The sequence below is a fragment of the Manduca sexta genome, chromosome 27 (assembly GCF_014839805.1).
Source record: "Manduca sexta isolate Smith_Timp_Sample1 chromosome 27, JHU_Msex_v1.0, whole genome shotgun sequence".
NCBI lineage: Eukaryota > Metazoa > Arthropoda > Insecta > Lepidoptera > Sphingidae > Manduca > Manduca sexta.
This window is the reverse complement of record NC_051141.1, coordinates 5,295,824-5,309,410: the sequence shown is the minus strand read 5'-3', so window position 1 is coordinate 5,309,410 and position 13,587 is coordinate 5,295,824. Positions and strand designations below refer to the sequence as shown.

The following is a 13,587-nucleotide window of genomic DNA, read 5'->3' as shown; positions in this document are numbered from 1 at the left end:
ACACACTTTCGATGGATACGATGTTGTTGATGAGAGACCTGTGGACGAGAAATCCGACACCTCCTCGGGACTGTTGGTCGTCCCCCCGGTAGAAGAGCAGATTTCCGGACTTCAGGGTTATCGTATCCTCCCCTAGTTATAGTTATAGTTTCATTTAAATCGTAACAATTCAGTTAAAAAAATATATCGGTGAACAATCATAAAAAAATGAGTATTTTTTGGAGTCGGCTAGAAATGTTAAAAGCGGCGATAGCCTAATTGGTTGTGAAACAGACTGTCGAGCCGAATGTCCGCAGCTTGAAAACCCAAGGGCACATATCGTACCTCTGAGTTTTCTATAATCATGTGTGTATATTTTATGTATTATGGCTTACTTTTACGGTGAAGGAAAACATCTTGAGGAAACCTGCATACCTGAGAAGTTCTCTATAGGAATTTAAAGGGTGTGTATAATCTACCAATCCGCACTAGCCCAGCTTGGTGCACTAAGGCCTAATCCCTCTCAGTAATAGGGGAGGCCCGTGCCCAGCAGTGGGACAGTATATAATACAGGGCTGATATTATTATTTTATTTAAAATGTTCATCAAAACGATTTCAACACATCTAACTACTACGCGTTTCGAATATATCCATTGTCAATATTTAATATCGCTTTAGAATGATGTATTCCCATTTTGTTTTTGTGTCTGAATGTGCAGTCTATGCCGTTTCCGAAGTCTATTATACATTATATAAGGTGCGTTCGGGTAAGATCGGATACGGGGTAAGATCGTATAACGAAAAAATACCACGAATCTATGGTTATTTTTTAGTTTAAGCTATGCAGGCGACTACGCTGTCTTTTTTTGCCCCACCCTATATACCACAGTCGATGCTACGACCAAGAACGGGTGCGCTATGTGCATTGAAACAAAAAAAGTGGATTTCGCTCTTCTTAACATTTTGAGACTTCTGTTTGATTTTGTGGACCTTATCATACTAGCATTAAAAGCGTTATTAGAACGTCTTCCAATTCTCTCTTACACAGAGAGAATTGGAAGACGATTAAATTATCACATAAAGTACCATTGATAATAACCATTTTCATGTATAAAATGTTGGTAACGCTTAAATATTTTATGAGAAAAAAAATATTTTCGAGACTCCTTTCAACACACCGAATAACCGTCCGAAATAAGCCAAACGCACGCTAATCTGAACCGGGTTAATTTCCGAAATCCGAACAGTTTATACGAAGCGTTGCAGCACCGCACAGCAAACCTTTTCCGCATTAATGGCTACACGAGGCCTGTGACGCGTTTGTGTACTGAGGCCTTCAATGTCGCAACGCGTCGTATGGACCGAGTCTAATCAAACTCATGTTTATAAAACACACTTCATTTGTCAACATACAAATTATGGAGACTAAACATCATATGTGCAAATTTATTTCAAATGCATGTTTACTAAATATTAAACTTTATTTCTTTTCTTTTTAGTCGCAAAAGTCAAAAATTCCTGGCAACGGCAGTAGCTTCTTGAATATAACGGAGGATACGAAACAGGTAAAATTTATTATTTTTTTAACTTTACCAAAACACTTTTTAGTATTAAGGTTGAACCCCACGCCTATTTTCCATACATTTTGTTTCCTTGTTATTCTGAGTACTTAAACAAATATAGGCATTCACGGAATTTAATATTCACTTTTTTAGTGATTGATTCTAGCAATTGAGAGAAAAACGTAAAAAAAAATATTCATGAATATTTCGCCACCAAAATTTTATCAAATGAGATGTCCAAAGCGGTTTTTTATTCGACAAAAATTTAACCAAAATGATGTTATATTTGGTTAGAACTCTTAAAAACGAGATTATTCAAATTAATAATTTCGATTTAGAGATTTTTTCATTTCATTTTACTTACAAATTACATTTCAATTGAACGCTTTCTAAATATAAATGTTGCTACTCTGGAACGCACCCCTAAAACAGTAAAATTGTCAAAAAAAAAATTTTTTTCTTTAAGGATAACCGTAAATGTATTTTATTTTTCACTAGCTGACCCAACAGACGTTGTCCCGTCTTAACTATGAATTTGCAGCGCGCATTCTGTCAATCGCTGACAGTTATTTCAAACAATTGACAGTTATATAAAATTAATATATTCGTTAAGTTTTCTTAAATTTTCTAATTTTCCGCGCAATTTTTTGAATTTTTTCTTTCATAAGAACCTTCTCCTGACAATATCAAACGCAACAACAACAAAAAATAGTGAAATCGGTCCAGCCGTTCACGCGTGATGGCGTCACCAAGGGAAATAGGGATTAATTTTTATATATTATATAGATTTTCCCTTTCTATCCGCGTATGACAACATATGCTGATGAAACATTCTCGGAAGATCTCGATGTTTCCAGAATGCGGAAACTCGATGACAGACTTTAATTTTACTGGAAAGTTCCCGACCAGTCTGGATCTTTCCATGAGAATGTTCAGGAAGAAATCGCGAAGCGGTATTTACCCGCGCCACTTATATCCACATAAGTATGAAACATACGTTTAGAAATAGCCTATTTACAATAATTCTCAGAAAAAGTTTTTGTTGTGATTTGATACTTAAAATTATCGTAATGTGGTAGGGTACACATTTACCCTTTCGTTAATAAAAACATGCGATACAAGAAAATAAATACATATCAAAATAATAATTATTTTTAATGTTTTGTCTTAATTGTCTTGTCTACATTTCGAATTTTATTTTAATTATAGAAGTATAATCAACTTTACTGTTTTAGTGGATCATGGGAATCTCAGGGGTTATTTGACTGTCTTAATGTTTGGTTTCTCCCCTATTTAATAATTTCTATTTATAATGGTTCTAGTGATTTGAAATATTCAAAAAAACGTCCAAGTTATGTTCCAAAAATAAAAAAAATTATTTGACCATTTCAATTCTCTAAATGTTAGAGAATTGAAATGGTGTTTTAAAAAAAATATATTATGTGAAATAACTATGAAATTGAACATCAATAAAATATCACAGAATTTGTAAGTACCTAAATCACTTTAATATATTATTTACGAATCTCTAGACAAAGTTAGTAACACTCGAATTCTCGTTTTGAGCGCTGATATTTGTAGTGATACTTTTCGGTACAGTTTTAAATTTATTTATAACAGTTTTAAATTTATTTGTCGTACTATGTAGTTTCTTTTGCTTTTCATTTATTTTTCAAATTGCAGATTGCATGCCAACATGCCCAAATCGAACAGGATAAATAAAGCGGCATACAGAAGTCACACTAATTTAGGTCCTTGGGAATCACGGAAAAGAATTCAAGCAGCTTTAAGTCATTAAAACTTAAATTATTCACTTACTCATTAAAACGCATTAAATTAAATGCCTCAGCATTATGAAGAATATTCGTAAGTAAACGTGAACGTAAATTACAAGGGGTATATTTTACCTCCGCTAAGTTCAGCCCATCGTATTGGATACAAGAGCGCAAAATGACGGCCTCAGTTTATGTACCTATCTACTGTATTTTGGATTTGGCGTTACAGACGAACAAACTATGCAGACCTGGGATATTGATCAAGAAGAAAATAAAATTTAATTTCAGAACAGGTTTTAAACATTTCTGTAGTATCGTGACAGTAAAATTGAAGTACTACTCTCGCACATTCTAATGTGCAAAGTGATATTACTAATATAATTATTTCTATCCCAAATAATCGTTAGAAAATATTTCTGATACGAGATATTGAATTAAACTACGTCGTAATAAGTTACGTCGACGACTTTATTAGTTCGTATTTTTTTTTGTTTCAGTGCACATATCTTCATCTTTATCATCATCAGCCGCAGGATATCCATTGCGGAACATGGGCTTCCCCCAAAGATTTCCAGACCACCCTATTGGATGCGGTCCTCATCCAGTGACCTCCTGCGACTTTTGTTAGGTCATCTATCCACCTTGTGGGTGGATGTCCGACGCTGCGCTTGCCAGTTCGTGACCTCCACTCCAGAACCTTCTTGCCCCATCGGCCATCAGTTCTGCGAGTTATGAGCCCTGCCTAATGCCACTTTAGCTTGCTAATCCGATGGACTATGTCGGTGATTTTCGTTCAGTGCACATAATATAGTAATAGTCCCAAATGTAAAACATATGCACCTGCCATACCAAAACATCTTATGTGGAACCAGAACCAATTAATGGGTCCCAACCTGATCCAGATACTTAATTCCTATGAATTACCTGTGAGAATGATTTCTAATGACAATATGCAGTTGATATTTGGATGACGGATTGTAGTACTAGTCCATTGAAATGTTACATTTTTTTGGCCTTAGCTTGCGTTTTTTAGAGGACGCAATTTTATTTTTTTGAAGTGTAGGGGGTCAGTCTAAAGCTAAAACCAAGTTTGTGGGGTCGCCACCCTTGTCCCACAGCCGCCATCTTGAAAATAGGGGTTGAAATGGTTTTACGATGTATCTCTTAAACTATTTATCTGACAAAAAATTTATATACATTTTTGTTGCAAATTAAATTCTCTACAACTTTGGTCTAGTAGCTTTTGTCGTAGAACTATAAATAAAAAGTTATAAGCGAAAATGTTAAGAAATTCAATGTTAAGCAATGTCCATTGCAACGTCATCAGAACGTGTGTTAATAAGGTTCATAATACTTTTTTTTGTACTCTCATTAATACCCAAGTACCCAAGGGACCATTAGGGAACAAAAGAACATCTGCCTGCATCTGGGTATTAATGAGAGTACAAAAAAAAGTATTATGAACCTTATAAACACACGTTCTGATGACGTTGCAATGGACATTGCTTAACATTGAATTTCTTAACATTTTCGCTTATAAATTTTTTATTTATAGTTCTACGATAAAAGTTACTAGACCAAAGTTGTAGAGAATTTATTTGCAACAAAAATGTTTATACATTTTTTTGCCAGATAAATAGTTTAAGAGATACATCGTAAAAAATATTTCAACCCCTATTTTCAAGATGGCGGCCGTGGGACAAGGGTGGCGACCCCACAAACTTGGTTTTAGCTTTAGACTGACCCCCCCTACACTTCAAAAAAATAAAATTGCGTCCTCTAAAAAACGCAACCCCAAATGTAACTTTTCAATGGACTATACGGTTGTACTTTTTTGGGCATTTAATATGCTGAAACATAGTCTTTGATTTATCATCAGGTATGGTAAGTTTAATATACTGTATGTGATTATTATTTTTGGCAATTGCCATGGCTTTACATCAGCATAATATCTTGCGTCAAATTTTTTTTTCAGGCAAGGAAGCTAGAAAGTGCCCTGTTTCTTGGTCTCAAAAATAACTTGTTACACTTCAAGTCAATATCATTAACAAACACGAATAGATGTAAAAGCGTTCTTTCAGCATCTACATTTAGTTGCTGTTAAAGGAAGCTGAAATAAAGGGTTTCAAAAGAGTAAAGAATTAATAGTTTCTGTTACTTACATCTTATTGTTCTGCTCTGATTTTTTAAAAAATGCAGATCGGTAGAGATATTTGTGGAAGAAACATCAGGAGGGGCATACCGCTTAACGAAGACAGATCTTTCACCTAGGTCGGAAGTGATCGTACCGGTAAGCTTGCCACAAAACTCTGGCATGAAGGTACGATGTGTTCTCATTGAGAATTTTGACATGAACTCCCTTGGAAGATAACGCGAACCTTGGTAAAAACTTCTAACACGTCAGCTGTTAGCGTATTGAATCCTAGTAAAGAGCATCATGTTATAAGGAAAGGTATGTTAATGGGTCCTTCCGAGGAACTGGCTTGGATGCGCCGATGTCAAGATCCACGCAATCGGGACATCACACATGTGAAATTCAATGTGTCCTCTTTTCATTTCAAAGACAGTTACCATCTACGATACTCTGGAAACGCTTACTGGAATGAAGTGGTTTAGCACGTTAGACTTGAAAAGTAGCTACTGACAAAGAGAAAACTGCATTTTCTACTGGCAAAGGTTTATGGCAATTTAAGGTGAGATACCATTTGGATTATGTAATGCTCCTGCAACTTTTGAGACTGATGGAGCTAGTCTTACTAGATTGATCGGGAATCCATGTCTTGTATATTTGGATGATGCTTAATTGTGGGCCGTACATTCGAAGAGCATCTTCAAAATCTTCGAGCATGCTGTCGAAAATCTTAGTTGCCAATCTCAAGCTTAATCCTAAGATATATTCCTTCTTTAAACAGCAGGTGAGCTCCTTAAGACACATAATTTCAGCAGGTGGCGTACAAACAGATCCCGAAAAAGTCGTAGCAGTCAAGGAATAACCAGTCTCAAAAGATAAGTCCGTTTATTTTAGGCCTATACTCCCATTATCGACGGTTTGTTAAAAACTTCGCGGACACAACCAAGCAGTGGCTTAAGGTCACGGCAGAGAAAAACAATTCTGTTCGGATGAGAGCTGTGACATCGCATTTGCTTTATAATATTTGATCGGGCGGAAATTTCATGTTCAAACCTATCATGGTATTTTGAATGCAGCAGATAAATTATTCCATGAAGTCTTCTGCTGGTTTGGATAACCCTGAAAGTACACAGTGACCAAGGACGTAATGTTGAAACCTAAGTATTTCAGAAAACATGTCGTTTATTGGGCATTCATAAAACAAGAACCACTTCTTATCACCCACAGTCTGATAGCATGGTGGAAAGATTTTTTCAAATGTTGGAGAGATACCTGGTAAAGTTCGAACAAAAAAAAAATAGGCAAAAGACTGCGACAAGGACATTTATCCATTTTTTCATTTTCGTCATAACAAAGTGCAGTTCACGAAAATACGGCAGTTAATCCAGCTTTTATAAACCTCGGATGGGAATTACGACTCCCTGCTGATGTCATTACCGGCAATTCCCCTGACTCTCGGCGCAGTGAAACAGATTATGTGGATGATCTGCGCAAAAGGTTGAATGACGTGTAAGAGCACATCAGACTATCAGGCTGGCAAATGTCTAAGCGGATGAAGACCCTTTATGACCGGAAAGTGAATAATATTGGTTTTGACGAAGGCTCGCTGGTATGGTTGCACTACCCGGGTCGTAGCAAGGGCAAGTCCCCTAAATTAAAAGCTAAATAGAACGGACCCTATAGAGTCATGACCAAGATATATTAAAGTTGCGGCATTCAACCTCCGTGACATGGGTTTAGCTTTAGCTTTGGCTTTGGTTTGGCTTGGCTTAACACATGGCTGCATGGCTGGATTTGCTTGGCACGTCCTGTTTTGTTACAGTGGTACTTCACATACCGCACACAGAGACTATTGCTTTATTGTTTTAAATGACGTACGTGTTGTTGTGTTTTTTTTAGTGTTTTAGTGGTAACAAAAGCATTTTGTGTTTTTCTATGTACAATCGTTATTGTCATTGTCTATCTATAATTCTAGCACGTAACAATATGATATAAATGATAATACTATATTGTTCACCCGGATCGTGTATTGAAATGCAATTTCTTGTGAATTTATTAAAAAAATTAAATCTGGCTAGAAATTTTCGATTTAGATCGATTATAGAAAACGGTCCTAAGAAACGCATTTATGTTTAAAGCTTTTAAGTCGTCACGCGTTTTCGGGGTGTTATGGTATGTGGCATAGAGAATTGGGGCTCTGTGCAACCGGTTTTATTAAACGCAACGTTTACCCCGTACCGTTTTTCGACTGACTGTATATAGGTATCATCTCTCACCCCTTTATCACATAATGTCTTACTGTGTCGACATACTCTCACCCAGTATAATATAATTTGTACAACGCGCCTCGTACTAGTACGCAGAGCTCTTCAGCAGATGACTATAATTTTGATTTTTTGTTCTTTAATATGATTTTTAGAGATGTGCCGACTATAATTTTGGCCGACTAGCCGACAGGCCGATTAATCAGTTGTAGAGAAGTCGACTAACCCGATCTCTGTTTCGGGAGTACTCGGCAATTTTCGTGATGCTTCGTTTATACCTGATTCGCGCGCAAATCACAACCGCTGCCTACAAACGTGTTAGAAGAATATTTTCTGTTTACGTCGCATTCTTTTTTGATTTTTGCTTTCGCACGGGTCAGAGCGGTGTTTTTGTCTAAAAAATAAAGACTATTGTTGATTAAAGTGAAACAGCTTAATTAAAATAAAATGTCGAAAAGTAAGTCTCGTGTATGGATTTTTTTTATCAATTAGAAAGTGATTCTAGGAAAGTCAAATGTAACCAATGTCAAATGATAATTTTTCGTGGTGGGCAGGAAAAAGAGCAAATACTTAAAGTATGACACATCATATTAAATACCGACAACCAACCCTAATACCTCAGGTTCTGCGATCAAATGTTCCACTTCAGTCGAGTCCTCCCAATCGCCAATCCAAGTACAAGAACTACCGAAAACAGCGCCTTCTCCGTCAACTTCAGTGTCGTTATAGGTCAGTTTATGTCAGAAAAAGCCAGCAAAATATTGAAGATAGTTTTGCTGTACAATGGTCACATGAAGACACAAGATTAAGAGCCTTCAATATTGCAGTAGGTGAGATCACAACCAGCCGTTGTCAATTATTGAAAATACTGGCTTTAGAAACTTGATGGGAAAAGTTAAACCAAAATACAACATACTGGGCAGAAAGTGTTTCACAGATACATAATTCCTCAACTTTATGAAGAGACTAAATTGGAAATATGAAGAGGAGTGTTGAGTGCAATTTCAATTTCAGTCACTACTCACACGTGGATGAATATAAATAACAAAGAAAGTTTTTTGAGTTTTACAGCTCACTGGCTTGACGATAGTTTCAAATATAATCATGCAGTATTGCAAATGAAACATTTCCCTGAAATATATACCGCCGATAACATAAAAAAACTGTTTAGAAGAAATTTCAACGTTGCGGGACATAGATACGACCAAAATTCACGCCGTTGTGCGAGACAACTACAAAAATGTGAAAAAGCACTCGACGATTCAGTTTTAAACGGAGTACCTTGTTTCATACATACTCTGCAACTGACGATCAATACAGCTTTGAAACATGATGCGATGGTACAAATACTTGTAAAAGCAAGACGAATTGTCACACATTTCAATGACTCTAATCAAGCTCAGTCAAAACTTCGTGATTTGCAGCAAGAACTAAATTTATCAGATCACCAGCTTGTGCAAGACGTAACTACTATATGGAATTCATCACCATTAATAAGATCCCAATTTTTTTAGAATCTCTGAAAAATAACATGAGTGAGAGAGCGACAATGGCAAAGATCATCGACATAGCACCTTCAATGTTGAAGATAATATTGAAACAGCAACACACTGGAATTATTGGTAATGCTACCAAAAATTGGCAACCAGAAAAATTCAAGAAATCCAAGATAATAGGTCAAGGGTAGCTCATGAGCTGCAATCCTCCTATTCGTTACTAGTGATAAATCACAATGATAACCCATTTCAATGGTGTAGCCGTAATAGTTCTAGGTATCCTGAAATGTCGCGCATCGCTATAGTGTACTTTTGTTGTCCCGCAAGTTCAGTTTACAGTGAGCGACTGTTCTCAGAGGCTGAGAACATATACGAAATAAAAAGAAATCGATTTCAGCCAGATGGGGCAGAAGCTTTAGTCTTTTTACATCATAATTTATCTTTAATTAAAAAATATACGTGAAATTTTTGTTAGTCGCAAATTTGATTTGATTGGGTTGTGTACGGTTTTAAATCATATTAAGCACATTTCTCTGAATGTTTTTGTTTTTATGAATCACTTAATGTTCGGAATTTGTTGATATTCTCTTTTTATTGTACGTCATGAACATGCGATTTTCCTTGAATATTACTTAGTCTGTATATTAAAAAAAAAAAACTATTTTATTTAATTAAATAGAAATATTTATAAATGATTAGATTGGAGATGAGAAAGATATTATGATGTTTTGTTTGTTAATTAAGAAATTAATTTTGTTAGATATTTTTTCATTTCAAGTAAATAATTGTATAAAATGATTACCAAAAGAATGGTTGCTTAACTTTATATTTTAAAATTTATTTTAAATTAAAAATATTAATAAACCACTACGTTTTTATTAAATGTAATTTCCCCTTTATACATTTCAATGAACCAATACATACAAAGAAGGAAGCCGGATAGTCGCCGACTAGTAGCCGACTACGAAAGTGGCCGGATAGTCGGCTTTACCGGCTAGTCGGAAAATCTCTAATGATTTTGGGTTTACAGCTTTGGATGTGATGTCTCTGAAACTATCAATAGATTTTTTTCAAATAGCTGAATTATCCTTAAATGTTAGAGGAAATTCTTTCCTTCATACAAAGAAGGAACTTCGACACAGCAACATAAGAATCGTGATTGACGTTAATAATTATAGATTTTTTAAGTAGCGGCGATAGCCTAGTTGGGAGTAGAACAGACTGCCGAGACGAATGAGCGCTGGTTCGAAACCCAAGGGCACACACCTCTAACTTTTCTAAAATTATGTGTGTATTCTTTGCGAATTATTGCTCGCTTTAACGGTGAAGGAAAACATCGTGAGGGAACCTGCATACCTAAGAAGTTCTAGATAGGAATTTGGAGTGTGTGTGAAGTCTATCAACCCGCATTAGGCTAGCGTGGTGGACTAAGGCCTAATCCCTCTCAGTAATAGAGGAGGCTTGTGCCCAGCAGCGGGGCAGTATATAATACAGGGCTGATATTATTATTTAAATTTTGATTGGCGGACTAGGGAAATAAAAATGCGATTTTATACTCTGCAATATTATTTTTAGTTCATTTCTTCGTAACATATGATTGACGCTAAATGATGTTACATTATGACTAACATCGCATTTAAGTAAGTGATCTGAGCGTAAACTTGTAGAATGAACTGAGCTTTTCTTCACAGCTGTCTAGTTTTGCCACTGCACGGTGCCAGCCGCACGAATGAAAGCATTTGTTATGCGCAGAAATGACGACTACAATATCATTCAGACTGAAACACAACAGGGCACAATGCTTGACAATAAACTTAGCGGTAGAAATGTACTCCGCGGGTGTTCTACCTATCGACATTCTGAAATACGAGATGCCAACTGGTGAACACAATGCTAATAACATAAACTAACATTGCAGGTACTGAGAGAACAAGTAGCGATGCTTTCTTCGATGTCTGCCTTCAACGAAGACAATAACAAGGTAATTAATTATAATTGTGTTTGGCGAAGCTTCATTTGTAAATTTTTTTATGTTGCTAGTATTTTATTCTCAGTTTGTACTATTGTCTATTGAACCTTCTAAGAAACAAGATTAACTGAAACCTATAATGGTTTTGTTTAAATCATTGATATTATTGTCTGTATTCAAAGATTTTATAAAAGAAAACTGCGAACTTAAAAAGTGTGTCTCCAAAACTTTTTGTACCTTTTACTGACCCATGTTAAACAGTTCATAGTTCAAACATCAATTTTGTGTTAGTAGTACATAATAATTTTTTAACGACTAAATTATTAAATCCACTTTTCTCCAAATTATTGTTGCATTACATTACAGGAAATAAACAGATAAAAATAAGATCTCCATAGTAATTCATACTATGATTATCATTTTAATCTATAAAGGCAACTTACCAAGGCCACATTCTGAATACGTTCCGTTCTACAATTATTTTATTTTGTCGAGTTAACCGCCATAATAACATATTCTGCAAATACTTCACAAAATACAATGCTTTAAAGTTTGGACAAGGATCTTATATTTTCAGTTATCGTATTTCGTTATAACCATAGTTATAACCCTTTGGTTACGACCCTTTAAATTTTCTATCATTCATTTAGTTGTATTATTTGAAATTGTGCCGAAATAATTATTTAATCTACATTACAGGTATTAAGGGATCAAATCGCCATGCTATCGTCTACTGAAGAAAACAAGGTATTTATATAATCTCATTCTTTTTTAGTGACACATTCGTTCATTCAGAATACGAAAAATAACGCGATGAGTATGATTCTTTGTTTGATAATAAAGCAAGTAGTGTGTAAGTAGACATGTAGTTACATGTAGTACATGTACATGTAGTTAGTACAACATAATAAAACTATAACAAAATTATGGCAATATAATAATGAATATTTAATAATTTGGAGATTTTTTGATGTTTATAATAGACCTCTCCAACCACTGAACAGATTTAAATATAGTTTGGTAAGTGTGTACTTAAGTATCTGTGTAGATACACTATGTTCTCGATTAATATAAAGACCGCGGATTTTTTAATCCGAGAGGTCTGCACGCGGACCAAGCTACGAGAATGACCAATATAATACCAATTAAATATGAACACAATTCTACGGCAATTTCAACACAACGTTCTTCGATGATTTACATTTTTTGCAAATATAGTTGGACTTTAATGTATAAACTGCTTTTCGGATCATTTCATATGCATATATACATATATCTCCCAATCTTTGCTAATGTGAAGAAATTAGATTTCATTTTGGAATTTGTAAAGCCGATGGGCGTGTGCGAACTTTTTTTTTTTGATTGCACTCATGTCTGCTGCTACGGGCATTTGTTGTGAGAAAAAGTTATGAATACATAAATAGAAACTATAAGAATTGAAGAAATATAAATGACTATTGAGTTATGAGCATTTTGAGCAACTTGGTTTGTTTATCTAGAAATAGAATGTAGAAAGTAATATCTTCGCACGATATTTAGCCCAAATAAAACGCCCACAGCAGAAACGTCTTGCTACGTATTACTATTGCATACTCGGACGTTCTAAACGAACACTATTGGTCATAAGACATTATCATAGACGTGATAGCCTGAAACTAAAACCGACGGAAAAACCATTTAAAATTAGCCGAAACATTAAACTAATTATATTTTGCTCGTTTCAGATTACAAATTCTGGGAACCCTGGCTTCCAGAGCTTCCTCACCAAGCTGTTAATCGGTTCGATAGACCCATTGCTTTCTCCCGACGCGTCCTGATGTAAGACATCCGATGTATCATTGAGTGTACATCCGAATACGCCTAGCACAAACAAGGAAAACAATATTACGCCAACAACAGTCGCCCCAATACCGACATTAAGTACGTGAGGTTTATGTGTTTACGAACAATTATTATCAGCAATAATTATTAACATTCACAAAAGTGCGTTTAGCTAGCATTGACCTTAAGACATTTTATTGTAATTCGTTGAACTTGCCGTTACGCAATGCTAAAACTATTATATTGAATTATGACGAACATCAATAGTAATAAATATTTTATATTATAGTGGAGTGCCTGGAGCATTCAAAACCGTAAAGCCTCGGATTGGAGTTATAGTGAATGAATTAATATGATCGATGTGGGATATTGTTTTTTAAACTATAAATTACAATGTTTACCCAAATTTTTTTTATGCACTCCATTTTTTCATTGTTTAAACAAATTATTATAAAAAATTCATGTTTGACCATATATTTTCACTTTAAACAGTATTTTTTTTTATTTACATGTTAAATCTTACCTGAGTAGACATATAGGAACATTTTTCAAAGATACCTGTGTATAAAAATAGCCGTAGGGATCTCGA

At 35.1% G+C, this 13,587-nt stretch overlaps 1 protein-coding gene across 6 annotated transcripts in view; it reads left to right on the top strand.

Annotated features, from left to right (window-relative positions):
- LOC115452058 (protein cps3) overlaps positions 1-13,034 on the top strand; it is a 53,471-nt gene extending 40,437 nt beyond the window's left edge. For all 6 annotated transcript variants that reach the window (XM_037443943.1, XM_037443944.1, XM_037443945.1 and 3 more), the window contains 4 exons: positions 1,480-1,545; positions 11,127-11,189; positions 11,877-11,924; positions 12,902-13,034. In XM_037443943.1, the coding sequence (XP_037299840.1) occupies positions 1,480-1,545; positions 11,127-11,189; positions 11,877-11,924; positions 12,902-12,994 (270 nt within the window). In that variant the 3' untranslated portion in view covers positions 12,995-13,034. The remainder of the gene's footprint in view (positions 1-1,479; positions 1,546-11,126; positions 11,190-11,876; positions 11,925-12,901) is intronic.
- Positions 13,035-13,587: the final 553 nt, after the last annotated feature.